Below are 14,907 nucleotides of genomic sequence, written 5' to 3' on the forward strand. Positions count from 1 at the left end.
CTATATAAATTGTCAAGTGTGAGAACCCAGCTAAACATTTCTTTTAGAATATATGTATCAGAACATATAGTAAAATATATTATATTAGAAAATATGCTCGAGTGTATTACAGAACATGTAGAGTATAATATATATAACATCTAATATCATGTCTAGAGCTCATAATATGTGTGAAGGCAGCTTAACAATTCTTTTATACACTATATTAGAATATCCAATACAATAGAGGATAGCGTATAAATAGACCACACGGAACAGAAAATTCCACCTGCCATTTATATAATATGTAACAATATATAGAAATTGAAAAGTCCCCGAAGGTAGGAGAAAACGCCTGTGATGCTAACACATGTATTCAAAATAATAGACTATATAATACACTATATTAGACTATATATTATAGGGTGTATTAGAATGTATAATGGGCCATAGATCATCTATAAAGCGTCTGAAGGTAACTGTACACTTCTTTGTTATGTTAACTCAGTGTGTGCGCACACATACACACTTGTCCTTGTCCACACCTGCGCCCACTCCAGACGAATCCGTATAGAAACACGCACACGTCGTGTGCCCCCAAGGAAGCGGCCTCCCGGGCTGCCTTGGTCGCCCCTGAATTCCACGGCCCCCGGGGGCTGCAAGCGGCTTCGGCAGCGGCGTCCTCGCGCGCCGCCTCGGCAGGGAGGGCGCTCGGATACCTGGCCCGCTGGCTTTTCTGGTCTTTCCAGTAGCGCGGCTGTGGTTTCTGAGGAATGCGGGCGATCCTCGCGCATGAAAGCTGCTTTGTAAAGGCAGGCGCTGCGAAACCTGCCCGGATCACGTATGGGGAAGGGTGCGAGGTAGGCGCCCAGACTCGGAGGGTGGGAGGCGAAGGGGCCGCAGCCGCCCCGCAGCCCAGAGTTGACTATGGCGGGTCCTGGCTGGGCGCAATGAGAACGGCCGGGCCTGTGCCCCAGTCCTGGACCACCGACGCGCCTCAGCCCCCAGCACGGCAGTCACGAGGTGGACCCCACGCGGGGCGAGCGCGCGCGCCGCGTGGGCAGCCCGCCTGCTGGCCGCGGCGCGGGGACGCCGCCTCGTTCGAACCCGGCCAGGCGCACGGGCACACGCGGCCCCCGCCTGGCGCGCATTTTTCGAATTCCAGCTGCCGATTTGGCAACCGGCGAGGGGAGAGCAGGCGTCACGCCCGGGGAGAATGCCACCCACAAAGTGCCCACGAGAGGTGGGGCAAGGCGGGCAGCCGGGTCCAGAAAACCACACCCAGAGCCGGTTCCGGTTTCCTGTCGCCCCCTCGGCGCGGGCCACCAGGCTTCGGCCGGTCCCTGGAAAAGGCTTCCGTCCTGAAGTTCTGACTTAGAGGCGACCTTGCCTTTCCCAGAAAGCCTCTTCCTCCGACTCCCTCCCCTCCCTCCGCCCCACGAGCAGAATCGCCGAGACCCCTCCACCGGGGTGGCAGGCAGGGGGCCCGGTTCTGTTTAAGGTGCCGTCCGCGGACCGGCGCCCGGGTGTGCCCTGGGACCTGGTAGCCCCGCAGCCTTCAGGCTTCGCCGGGCCGCGGAAGCCGGCGCGCTTTTCCACCAGCTCCCCCAGGGGAATAGGGGCCATTGAAAACAGAGGACATGCAGGGACAGTATAATTTCAGAGACACACTAGTCATTCTGCCGTATATCGAAACGGATAAAGGTGGCCTGGAATAGACACTCGGAATGTACTGTCTTTCCAGCCGTCCCTGGTACGTGTGGGGCAATCACCCATCAAGCTGCCTGCGCCGCATGTCGGTGACCTGCGTGTCAAATCTGTCTCGTTAATACTACTATTACTATTATGCTTATATTAACGGTTCTTTTGAAATAATTATGAATTCAGAGGGCGCTGAACAGAAACGTCCCGGAGGCCCCTGGTCCCCCGCGCGCGCGCGCGACACAGTCCGCGCCTGGCCGCGCGACCTAGTCCCACGGCGACCCCAGGAAGCTGACCCCGCACCGCCTCGGGGGCGCGTGGGCACCGAGCAGCCCACCAAGCCTCCCATCCGCGTCGAACTCTTCTTTCAGTTTTATTTTCGAACTTTACTTTGGTTTGAATCACGCTCTGCGCGTCCCCAGCCGATCCCGCCGCCAACTTCCCGGGATGGGGCCCCGCGATCTCGGCGGCCAGTCCCCGCGTCCCTCCGGGTAGCTCGACAGGGACCCCACCCTGGGAGGCCTGCGGTGGGGGGCAGCGGAGCGTGGGCCCCTCCCCCAAACCGCGCGCCCCGGGGTGCCCCGGCCAGCCGCCGCGCCCCGCCCTCGCGTCTCCGGGGCGGGGATTCGGCGAGGGCGGAGCGACCGGCGACAGCGACAGACCCCGCCCCGCAGGCCGGGTCCGGGCGGGCGGGGAGATCGCGCGGCCCCGCCCCGGCCGCTTCCGCCGGGGCTACCCATTATCGCGCACTCAGACCTCGCGCCGGCAGCGGCAGAGTCGGAACACGAGGAATGAACAGGGAGCCGGCCGCGCGCGGCCCGGACCCCGCCTCGACTCCGCGTCCCCGGGCCGCGCCCCGTTCCGCGGCCGCGCCGCCGCCACCGCCGCCGCCGCCGCCCGGCCCGCCGTACCCGCCCCTGGAAGCCGCCGGCTACTCCCACCAGCTGCTGCTGCTGCTGCTGCAGTGAACGCCGCCCCGCGCCGCGCCATTGTCCCCGCCGCCCCGCCAGCTGCACCGGGCCGCGGGCCGGGAGGCGAGGGGCGCGCATGGGTGGCCGCTGCTGATGCCGCCGCCGCCGCCGCGCCGCCCTCCGAGGCTGCGTCCCGGGAAGCCCGGCCTCCGTCGCCCTCTGGCCCGGCCCGGCGCCCGGGACTGGAGCGCGCCCCCATGGAGGCGCCCGGGCTGGCCAAAGCGGCCGCGGCAGACCCTGACCCTCCAGAGAGCCTGGGGGAGACCCCCGACGGGGCGCCCGCGCAGGTGACGGGCTCCGACGCCCCCTCGCCCGAGGCGTCCGCCTATCGGCTGCAGGACTTCGAGACGCTGGCCACCGTGGGTGAGTGCGACGCGCGGGGACCTGGCCCGCAGGGGCGCTCGGGGCCCCCCGGGACGCGGGCGGCAGACAAAGCGCCCGGTGTGTCGCCGTCCGGCAGCCTCCTGGGGAGCGCTCTTCCCTGTCCCGCCTGCTCCGGTGCCTTGGGTCCCATCGACGCCCCGAGAGTTGGAGTGAGTGCTCCCGGGCCCCCCTCCCTAGCCTCCCGACCTGCCCGCGCCCCACCTGGCGCCTCCAAAGGCACCTTGTTTACACTTGCTCCCCCCCCCCCAACCACCCCGGTGTCTGGGCTCCCCGACGTCACAAAAGTTCCGGGAGCTGACTCATCTTGGGGACCTCAGGCGCCCCCAGGCAGGGATCCCGAGGGACAGAGGCGGCCAGGGGGAGGGCACCCGCCGGCCTCCGCTTGGCCCACTCCGCTCGGCCCCGCGGCAGGAGGCTCCGTCGAAGGGGGGCCCGAGAAGGAGCTGGGCGCAGGTGTCCAGCAGCGCTTTGGGGTATGGACGCTGGAGATGGCTAAGACGTTTCCTGGAACCGCGGTGGCTTTTCTTTCCGTGCATCCGAGACTTGTCATCTTTCCTCAGATGTCTGTTGCCTTCTGTCCTCTCTCTGTCACGTCCACCGCCACCTGGGCAGCTGGAAATGTAAGTTTCCAGGTTCCCGGGCGCCTGGGTCCCGCAACGCGCCGGCGGAGGGGGCGCCGGCCGGGCTGGGTGGAAAGATCGCCACCCCGCGAGGTGCCGGATCCCAGCTTCCGTGCGGCTGCTTGGGGGCGGTGGCCGGCGGGTTGCAACAACGTGTTGTTCGTCTTCCAGGCGAACCAGGTGAGGGGCCCTCTGAGTGTGACCCCGACGCAGGGGTGTTGAAGCGCTTTCTTCCCCCTCCCCCACCCCAAATTGGGAAAGGAGGAGGGGGATCCGGGAGGTCCGCGCCGTGAGGTCCAGAGCCAGACTGACAAGGGAACCACGAGGGGAGAGGAGACTTCTCTTTTTCCATGTGACGCTGGGTGCGAAGCAGGAGCCGCCAGGGATTGTGATTTGGCATGGGGGGCGAGGGGGGCCCCCTTTCCTCTCCTGCCCCGCTCTCTTTCACTATCTGTCTATCTAGGGTAGAGGTTGATAACCAAAGATGAGCGTGCCTTTGGGGACAGGTAGCCGTGTATGGGGACTTTTCTGGGGAGCTGCTGCCCCCAGGTGGGTGGGCTCCAGGGAGGCTGGCGGCCCCCTCCAGTGCCCAGGACGCCCCACCGCGGAGAGTCCCCGAGTCCCAGGGTCAAGGTGTCAGGCCAAGGCTGAGAACGGCTGGCTTCAGCATGAGACACTATGAGCTTTCTCTCTCGGCTGCTTTCCTGCTTGCGTCTCCCTGGGTGTGTTAACCACCCGCGCACCTCCCGTAGCTGCCTGTGAATCCATGCATCCATCTATGCATCCGTTCGTTTGTTACCCGTCTAACGACATGGGTCATCTATTGACCCATCAGCAGCAGCCACCCATTGTCTCTCTCTTTTCCTCCACTCCTCTTTTTCCGTTGCCCCTCCCCCTCCCTCTCTTCCTCCTCCTCTTCCTCCTCCTTCTTCTCCTTCTTCCTCCCTCCCTCTCTCCCTCTCTCTCTCTGTCTCTCTCTCAAGCTGTTCTGGGCTGGTTTAAAAGCTGGCCCAGTTTAGCGTGACACCAGTAAGGGACAGGAACCCAGGCCTGGCTAGTTCCACGGGAGGTAGAAAGCAGGTGAACAATGGAAACTTGGGGGAGGACCCGCCGTCCCTTGGCACAGGTGCCCGCCATTGTATTGCTTTCGGGCCCGCGCTGGAGTCTGTTGTGCAAGTTGGACGCGGCTGCAGGCCAGGGCGCCGGGCCGGTGCCGGCCGGTGGGTGGGCTGCCGACGGGACCTCGTCTGGTGCCCCAGGCGCTCTGCCAAGTGGGCATAGGTGCCCGGTGAGTCATGTCCTCAAAAACACACTGTCGCCGCCTCTGGGGACCGGCCGGCCGGCCCGGGGCCGAGGAGTGAGCTGTTTTGGTCCTCCCTCTCGGCGTGTCTTCATGGAGAGGATGTGGGTTCATCCAGAGGAGCTTCTTGCGGGCTCCACGCGTGTGGAGGGACAGCCCTGTCGTCTGCCCTCTGGACATTGGATGCTCCGGGCACAGGGGCCAGATGGGTGTGCGTGGCCCTCTGCAAAGCTTCTCGCGTTTTCTGCGGCCTTTTGAATGTGGGCGAGAGATTAATCGGAGCATGCGTGAGTCAAGAGACGAAGAATAAGCTTCAAGGGCGCTGGCTGGTGAGGGTCGGTGGATTGAGCGCCGGCCTGTGAACCAGAGGGTTGCAGGTTCGGTTCCCAGGCAGGGCCCGTGCCTGGGTTGTGAGCCAGGTCCCCAGCAGGGGGCGCACGAGCCGCAACCACACACGGATGTTTCTCTCCCTCTGTTTCTCCTCCCTTCCCCTCTGTGTAAAAATAAATAAAATCTTTAACCACCACCCCCCCCCCAAAAAAAAACACGAAAAAAAGAAAGAAAAGAAAAAGAAGAAGCTGAAAGAACAAAAAGTTCACAAGCCTTTCCAAACCATCCCAGTCGGGTGTCTGGGTCACCGGGCCGACGGCCGTAACCTGTTGCATACGGTGTCGTGGGTTCTCTCCCTGCTGCCAGAGCCAGGCTATGGTCGGGCGTGGGTGCTCTGGATCCTAAGCTGCCAGCCCAGGACACTGACTCCCTTCCACACCTGCCTGGACCCCTGCCTCCCCATCGCCCCGCCCCTAACAGACGCCTCCAGGAATTCTGCCTTTTCTGAGGGTGTTTGTGTGCCTTTCCTGCTGACCAGTGCAATTCTCTATCCCGTGCCTGCAACCCACACGCAAAGAAATAGAAAACAAAACCCCGCCTTCTGTTGGCCTTTCTTTACCATCCAGGCCCCGCCCCTTGGAAGCTTCTGGTGGGTGTCCTGCTTCAAAAGCAGAGTTCAGCTCCTGCTACTTTCTGCAGGGTGTTTGCAGGCTGTGCCGCACACTGGCGTCCCTATTCACTTGGTCTGGTCTCCCCTCCTGCGGGTGACAAGTTCGTGCTGTGGCCTGCATGGTCTTGCATTTTTTACCTCTTTGTTTTGCCGTGAGCTCAGCCCCGGGGAGGCCGGGGGAATTGCGGACTGCCAGCCCCTGAACAGGGTGCAGAGGACGTTGACGTTTTCCTGCACGTGGCTTGCAGGACAGCAGGACCCTCAGGGGGGTACCGTCCCAAGCTCAAGAGCCCGCGAGCCCGCCGCAAACAGGCACCAGTGCGGCCCCCACGCCCTGGTGACCGAATCAGGAAGATCGTCCCCTCAGGGGACGATCCTCGTTCTGTGCGTGGGGTTGTGGGGCGCTGCGGACCCTCGAGAGGGGCCACTCATGCACGAATTCAGAATCACTTGTCAGGACACGCAGCGTGCGTTGGTGAGCCATCAGGACGGGAGGTGTTTTGAAAGCCCGAGGGCGGGACTTGGCTGTGCCTCTCGGCTAAGCTGTCACTTTGCAGATGCACAAACTCGGGCTCAAGGCTGCCCTGGAGAAAGACATGGTTTACATCCCCATTTTCCATGATTTTGGTGCATGAAAGCAAGCTTGGTTTCCCCTCTGTGCATGACGACAGGTGCTAATCAAATATCTATATGAATGAAACTCTGTGTGTGTGTGTGTGTGTACATATACATATACTTATATTTATAGAGAAATAATTAGAGACTCCAAGGGAATTCCAGAAGCTGTACCTACAGTCTTACCGCTGCCCCCAGGCGGACGTGCTGACATCATTTGAACCTCAAGCACAAGATTAAAACCCGGTTGGCGAGGTGGACAAGGCCCTTTCAGAAACGAGAGACCCTGCTCGGGGCTCACAGTTTCTACGGGGTCTCTTTTGTGTTTGACCGTGTGGGTGGGTGGGGGTGTCTATACAGCGCGTGCACGCAGACCTTCCCCTAAAATCGAGGCACACAGCGCATTGCCTCTCCGCCAGCCACTTCCTAGCGATGCTGGATCCTGTTCTTGCTTCACGGTCTCCCACCGCACGACTGCGAACCTGTCTTCCGTTAAAACCTAGAAGACTTTCCTTAAGGAATCGGTCGTGAGAAACAGTGGTCTCCCAAGCAGCGACCAGCATTTCCCAGCGTCCTGACAGCACTTTGTTGTCATATCTTGGTCTCTTTGAATTGGCCCGAAAGACGCTGCCCGCGACTGGGGCCTCCCTGTACCCCTACCCTGTCACCCCTGAGCACACCTCCAGGGCCGTCGGGTCCAGTGACATTTTGCTGTGCCCGGGAAGCGACACGCGTCCTGCCGGGGTTGCCATAGCGATCAGAAGGGTTGTTTACTGCTGAGCCACACACAGAAAGTCACGTTCACCCTTTAATGCTCTTCCTCTTGGGAGGGCGCTAGAGAGCACGTGGTCCAGGGCGCAGGGAAGAGGCTGCTAACGGCCGACCCCCCCACCCCCCGCCCCGGGCATGTCAGAAATTCGATAAAAAGGAGCCAAGCACATTGTCAAGTACAGAAGTCTTGCAGGGAGAGCCGCATCGTTTTTTTTAAAAATCGAGGTGAAATTCACGTGCTGTCAAAGGAATCATTGAAAGCGAACCATCCCACGGCAGGCACTTCGTACCAATCAAAATCCGGTTTAGCTCTGGAACAGTATGGTCCCCCTGAGGGAGACCCGGTTCCCCGTAGCAGTTGCTCCCCATCCCCCGCCCCGGCCTGTGGCAGCCACTCATCTGCTTTCTGTCCCCATGGATTCCGGGCTCTGGGTTCCTCTTTATTTCGCAAACACTTCTTCTTTCTCACGCCCCGTCTCTGAGGGGTTCCCGGGCCAGCGTGGGGCGGGGCGGGGGAGAAGGGGAGGCGGTTCACAGGCAAACGGCCCCCTGCCCGAGAGGGAAGGTGGAAAAAGGGGGCCGGGGAAGGGAAATGGGGGTGGGACCGGCCAGATGAGGACCAGCGAGGAGCAGTCGTGCGGTCAGGGAGGGAGGCGGTGACAGGCACGTGAACGGGAGGTCCAAGCACATCACACCTGCCATCCCTGCTTAAACACAGCCCCCCTCCCCCCCAGCTCATGCGCAGTCGGAACCTCAGAAGGGGACCGTATCTGGAACGGGGTCTTTGCAGGGGGGATGAGGGAAGGATCTGAGAGGAGGCCGTCCTGGGCCGGGGGGCCCTCTGTCCAAGGACAAGGTCCTTACAAGAGACAGAAGAGACGTAGACCCCGAGGAGACGCCCTGTGGAGATGGAGGCAGAGACGGGGGGACACGGCCACCCGCCCAGGGACGCCGGGGGCCCCCCAGAGCTGGGAGAGGCGGGAAGGCCCCTCCATGGAGCCTGGGGAGGGAGCGCGGCCCCGGGGCACCTGGGCCTCAGGTGCCTGGTCTCCAGGACGGGGGATGCGGTTAAAGCAGGACCCACGTGTTAAGGAACCCGTGCGCCAAGAGTTTGCTTGTCCCCTTGCTCGCCTTCCGCAGAGAGCCGGGCCCTGGGCGCAGGGCCGGCTCCTGTCCCTGCCGTCCGCCAACGCGGGGGACAGCCCACGTCCCACGTGGCTGGGCCAAAGGCCGCCCCCTTGAATCAGCCCGCACTTGGGCATTTTTGTCCCTTTGGGCTCCTGTAACAAAATGCCGTAAACCGGGTGGCTTATAAACCACACGGATTGGTAGTTGACATTTCCGGAGGCTGGAACTCGGACACCACGGTGCCAGCGTGGTGGACACCTGGCGAGACCTCTCTTCTGGGCTGCCGATGGCTTGCTCCTTGGTGCGTCCTCACGTGGCAGAGAGCCGGGGGCGGGGGGCGGGGAACCGTGTTTTCTTGCGATGCTTGTAAAGGCATTTATCCCATTCTGGGGAGCCCGCCCTTGTGACGCCATCGAGTCCTCATTCTCTCCCAAGGACCCGCTGCCGAATGCCCTCTCGTGGGGGCTCAGGGCTCCCGCGTACCGATTCTGGGGGATACTCCCATGCACGCCATAACCCTCCGACGAGACTCGGTCCTCATGGGTTGCTTTGCGTTTCTCCCGCTAACATCGTCACTTGGGATGATTGATGTTTTCGGCCCTGGCGGTCGATTGGCTTTGTCACATCCTGGAAAGCCCAGGGGGGACCCCGTTCTCTCTGGGTTTGGGGACAGCCCTCCCTGACCCAGGCGGTCTCAGACCTGCGTCCTGGGTGAGTTCCTCCACAGCCGAGGGCCACCAGCGAGCTGGCCTTTGTCACCAGAAGAAAAGCGCAGAGGGACCCCATGGCACAGAGCCGAGCGCCACGTCCCTGTGCCCCGTCCTGAGGTTACAGGAAGCTTCCAAACGCAGCGTCCTTTCTGGGAGAAACGGCTTCTGAATTCTCCCTACGCTACTTTCAGTCTCCTTGGGAGCCCCATCCTGGGGTTTTCTCTGTGTTTCCCCCCAAGTATGTTTTTCTTTTTTCAGAGAGCCGCCGCGGCAGTGCTCTATCAACAATGTTCCTCTTTCCCTTTCTTCCTTGGAAGTCTCTGCAGGCTGTTTCCTGCTGAGAAGAATAGTAGGATACGGGGCAACTGTTTTTTTTTTTTTTTGAGGTTGTCAACAGCGTGTGCGGCGGAGAAAAACCGTGTCCCTTGATTTTTCAGAAGGATCCGTGAGGGGCAGGTGGTTTCCCTTCTCTGAAACCCTCTTCCCCGCAGGAAAGTGTGCGTAATGATCACAGTGCTGAGCTCCTCGAGGGGAAACAGCGAATGCGTCTGCTGTGGTGCTTAGCGTAGCGTAGGAGGCGGGAAGGGACAGCCCGCCTCCCGGGACATCGTCACACACTCTCGTGTTCACGCACGCGTGTTGCGGCCCGCCTTGCCCTGTCTGCGTGGGGCCTTCCCCGGGAGCTCCAAAGGACCTGTGTCTTCATGCCTTTCCTGTGGCTCAGCAAGAGTTCACGCGATAGGTGGGCTGTGGTTTGGTCTATTCGGAGGTTCCACCAATATCTTTAGAGAAAGAAAATTGGGTGATGAGGTTCTGTAGACAAGAGACATGCCTTCCTCCCCGTCCGGGAGGTTCTGTAGACAAGAGACATGCCTTCCTCCCCGTCCGGGAGGTTCTGTAGACAAGAGACATGTCTTCCTCCCCGTCCGGGAGGCTGGCATCTGAGACGCAGGCGTGGGCAGCGCCGGCTCCCCCTGAGGCCCGTGTCATGGGCGTGGGGACGGCCACCTCCCCCTGTGTCCTCCCATGAGTATCCTTCTGGGTGTGTCTGTGCCCCTGTCTCCTCTTCTTATAAGGCCCCCAGTCCTGTGCGATCAGGACCTACCCTAGTCACCTCAGTTTACCTTAATCACCTCTATAAAGACCTGTCTCCAAATACACTGCCCTTCTGTGCTTGTAGAGATTAGGACTTTGACGAGGACCTTTCTTTGGAGAAGGCACACAATTCAGACCAGTGCACTCATGAAGTGCCTGATGCATCCAACGATGCCTCGTGCCTCGGTGTCCCTATAACGCCCTCGTTTTGCATGTCACCAGGCAGAGGTGGCTCCTTTGCTTGGAGGGCCGGAAGCGGAATCCTTTTATGGCCACAGACGGAAGGCGGCCATCCTGGTTCAGAGACATCCGCCCGCCTGGTCCTCACATCAGCTCCTCCAGCCTTGCCCTGCATGACCGTCCTCCACGCTCCTGTCCTTTCCTGGCCATCTGTCGCTGCCCCATAAAGGCGTCGTGACTTACACATGGGTGGTGGTCCTCCTTGAGGACCAAGGATAGACCTCTTGGTCTATTCAGATCGCAGCCTTAGCAGCCGTGCATGGGAGGTGGGCGTTGTGTCTTCCTCAGAAAGTGGAAGGACGTGTAGTTCAGAGGAATTGCCCCTTGTTGGGGATGTTCTCAGCAAGTTCTCGTTCTCGAATGACAGATGTTCTCTTGGCTCTTGGGGGGGCATTAGGGGGTTCTGCTTCCCACTGTCCTGAGATGGGGGACCTTCTGTCACATCTGGAGCAGGTCATGGGGCCCCAGAGTCCCTCCGTGCCCTGCAAAGTCAGGATGCTGCGTCAACATTTTCCTTTGAGAAAAGTTTCTGTGAACTGTGTAAACAACACAAAGTTCACCCTTCAAACAACTTAATTTATTGATTAGAGAGACAGGAGAGGAGACAGAGGAAGAGAGGGAGAAACATCGATTTGTTCTCACGCTGATTGACGCGTTCACTGGTTGAGTCTCGCGTGTGCCCTGACCGGGGATTGATGGATCCCACAGCATCGGCCGATTGGGACGATGCTCGAACTAAGTGAGCTCCCCAGCCAGGGTGATGTGTAACCACTTTTCAGTGTAGGAAGCAGTGCTGTTCATGAAGTCACACTGTTGTACAACCGTCATCGCTACCTCCTTCCCACATGGGCCCACCATTGCAGTTAGAAACACAATGCCCATCGAGCAGTCTTCCCCGCAGCGGGGTCCCCAGCCCTGGTGGCCTCTAATCTCGGCCTCCAGCAGCTTGCCTGCTCTGGGCAGTTCACACCGAAGGAGTCTCACGGCATTAACCCTTCTGTGCCCGGCTTCTGTCGGTCCGCGCACTGTCTTCCGCCCATACCCACATTCCGTGACCTACCTCCCTTATTCCTTCTCTCCTGGAGGCTGGCCTTTGCCATCCCCCGCCGGTCTTTTCGTCACTGCTGAGGGACAGTGGCCCATGCCTCTAAGAACCAGCATGGGGTCCAGGCCTGGGGCTCTGGTCCCCACAATGAGTGGCTGGGCAGAAGCCATCCGTCTCCCGCCTCTGTTCGCTAGATGGGGCGTTGTTTGGTCACGTGTCTATACTTGACTCTAGAGGACTCTTCTTTTTCACTTAGTCTTTGAGGAGGCCTCCGTGAAGGACTGAGGACGTCCAAGTGGCGGGGGAGGTCCCCCCCGGGGGCTGCTGGGCCATCAGAGGTCAGCCTGCCGGGCTGGCGCCCGGGGAGGTGTTTCTTCCTCCGGGCATGGCGTGTGTGTATCTGTGTTGTGGGCATGGTGCCGTTTCCCGTGGGAGTGCTCCATGGGGCGGCCACGGCCACCAGTGACGGTGGGCCTTTCTACACCAGCCAGGGAGTTCGCACACCTCATTGCAGGCAAACGTCCACATCACCACCATCATCCTCCTCACCACACCCGCCCTCACCGTTACGTTCTCGACATAGCTCCGGCTCACCTCGCTTCCAGGGATGGACGGGGGCGTCGTCTGCCTGCACCCGGACCTGACGCCGTTCCGTAGACCTGCCGTGCGTGTGCCAGGAGTCTCTACCCCGCCCCTGCACAGGCCGTCCACCTGCCCCGCCTCCTGGGTCAGGGCCGGCTGAGACCCCAGAGCACGCCCGCTGCAGGGTCATCTTTCCTCCGTGCCCTCCTGTGGTCGGTCCCAGCGGCTTTCCCACGGTGTCTGCCTCCTGCCCTCACAAATGGCCCAGAACCTCACGGCTTAAAACAACACGCCTGTATGCTCTTACGGTTTTGCAGGTTATGATGTGGCAGTGAGTCTTGGAGGGTTCAAACCAAGGTCTCGGCAGGGCTGGTTCCTTCCGGAGCCCCCCGGGACAATGTCTGTTTCTTTGTGTTTCCCAGCTTCTAGAAGCTTCCACATGCTCTGGCTTATGACACCTTCTTCCAGCTCTAGCCAAGCCGTGCTGGGTCAGATCGTCTTCATGTGCTCATCGCGGGCTTCGCGCCCCTGTCTGTCTGCCAGTAATAAAGACCCTTTGGATTCCGTGGGGGTGACCCAGACAAGCCGGGATTCTCTCCCTGCTGGAGGACGGCGCGTGGGCATCGGCCATGAGTATCCTGACACGCAGTTTTCCCTGTGCCTCAACCACAAACATGCAGGTTGTGGGGATTCGGGTGAGAACACCCTCCAGGGTGCGGTCGTGTGGGGAGGACACGCTGGGCTGGACTCATCCTTGGCCACCTGCTGGGACTCCCATAAACAGAGCAAGCACAGGAACAAAGGGAAAGCCTCTTCCCCGCATACCCCAGGGCGGAAAGGCTCGCGATGACGAGCAACAGATGCAGCCATACACGTCCGCGTGCGTGTGTGGGCGTGTGCACGCCGCGGCGGGGCTGGAGCGAGTTCCTGGAGGTTCTCGCGTTTCTGTGTCTCCCTACGTGGCTGGAGCTGTGTCCACGGACTCCTGGTCACCTCTCTGGGTCCTGCCCCTGTGCTGGGCCAGGAGAAGTGGCCGAACAGCGCGAGGCAGCCCGGCCACAGGACTGTCCGGAGAGGAGATGACCGTAGCCTGGCCTTTGGGGAGGGGCCTGGCCCCGGGAGTCCAGGAGCCGAGCTGGTCCACACCGGCAGCAGCCGCAAGGGCACGGCCATCTCCCGCATCCGAAGCGTAAAGACTCATTAACTGATAACGTGGTACTTCTTTAAAAAAAAAATAAATAACCTTGGCAGGCCCTATTTTCCCCTGAGTTACGCAGTGGAAAAGTAAGAGAGCCCACATGAGGAATGCTGCTCAGAAGCTCCTGATTCAGGCGTGTGTCCGGGCCTGCATTCTGCGGTGGGATCTCCGGTTCCACGCCGGGGTGGGCGGGCAGCGTGCCACGCCTTGGCTTCGCCATTCGGGCGCTGGCACGCCCGTCCGGGGGGCGCTGGCCTTGTGTTTGAATGGGAGGCAGGGTGATAAATACCCACTGCGTGAATTTGCAGCGGCCTGGCTGTTGTTGCGTGAAAGCGCTCTGCGTCCAGAAGCCGGGGTCCGTTGCCACCCGCGGTGTGAGTGAAGGGAACGGTGGGCTGTAGACGTGCGCGTCCCCAAACGCAGTCCCTGCCCTCCTCCGGTGTGGCTGGGCCCCCGGTGCCTGAGCTGCCGGGACGCGGCGCGGAGACTCTCCCTGTCGGAAGCCGCTCCCAGGCCTGCGAGCCAGCCTGGCGCTCCCCGAGGGGTTCCGCACAGGACACCTCGAGGTGGCTTTCCGGGCTTTGATCTCCTGTCATGGGCTCCAGTGGCCTCCCCAAGAGGCCTGCTTGCATGTCCCTGTCCTGCTTATGCCCAAAATACTGCCAAGGCTAAACCCCAAGCGTTGCCGGGCCCCGCCCACAGGCGAACCCCACGTTTGGAAGAACGATCCGCCTTGCACCCCCCGTCTTCCCTGCTGGGGTTCGCTACCCGGTGTAATCCACATGGAAATTATACTGGTTCTTCCCTCAGCTGCCGGAACAAGGAAACGACAACACGCAGTTCTTACACATAATTGTGGCCAGTTCTGCAACATATGGAGACGGCCCCACGTCTACGCAGGACATTGGTTCTCTTGAGGTTGTGAAACCTCCGGCCGTATTTTTTATGATACTTTGATGAGTCACCAATGAGATGGTGGAGGGCAAGCTTCAGGGTTTGTTTTTTTTTTTTTTTTAATTGTCCCCTGAAGGCATGTTTTCATTGTCTTTAGAGAGAGAGCGAGGGAGAAAGGAAGGGACAGAAAGAAACGTTGATGTAAAAGAGAAGCACTGATTGGTTGCCTCCCATATACACCCAGACCCAGGATGGTATGTGCCCCGCCTGGACCCTGAAGCCACCATATACATATGTGCTCTGCCTGGGAATCGAACCCGCAGCCCTTTGCTTATGGGATGACACTGCAAACAACCAAGCCGTACTGGCCAGGGCTCCGAAGGGCCCTTTTAAAATCCTTGACCAGCCCCGGCCAGGTAGGTTACGTGGTTAGAGCGTCGTCCCAATACACCAAGGTTGCGGGTTCGATCCCTGCTCAGAGCCCATCCAAGGATCCACCCGTGAATGCACAAATAAATGGAAACACAAATCAATGTTTCCTTGCCCGCCCCCCCACGTCTCTTTCCCTGTAAAATCAATCAATAAAAAAGTCAGGGAAACCTCATCATATCACCTGGATCCTTGACTGTAAAAAGTTGTTGTGGGATGTGATTTCACTGATGAAACTTTGCTTG

At 60.2% G+C, this 14,907-nt stretch overlaps 1 protein-coding gene across 2 annotated transcripts in view; it reads left to right on the forward strand.

Annotated features, from left to right (window-relative positions):
- Positions 1 to 2,818: 2,818 nt before the first annotated feature.
- The window catches only part of PRKX (protein kinase cAMP-dependent X-linked catalytic subunit), a 60,162-nt gene continuing 48,073 nt past the window's right edge, over positions 2,819 to 14,907 (forward strand). The window contains exon 1 of one of the 2 annotated variants that reach the window (XM_054585014.1): positions 2,819 to 3,014. In XM_054585014.1, the coding sequence (XP_054440989.1) occupies positions 2,849 to 3,014 (166 nt within the window). In that variant the 5' untranslated portion in view covers positions 2,819 to 2,848. The remainder of the gene's footprint in view (positions 3,015 to 14,907) is intronic. The other variant, XM_054585013.1, reaches the window with a different exon arrangement.

This window comes from Pteronotus mesoamericanus, unplaced genomic scaffold (assembly GCF_021234165.1).
Source record: "Pteronotus mesoamericanus isolate MK-2021 breed Mesoamerican mustached bat unplaced genomic scaffold, CSHL_Meso_final contig_80, whole genome shotgun sequence".
NCBI lineage: Eukaryota > Metazoa > Chordata > Mammalia > Chiroptera > Mormoopidae > Pteronotus > Pteronotus mesoamericanus.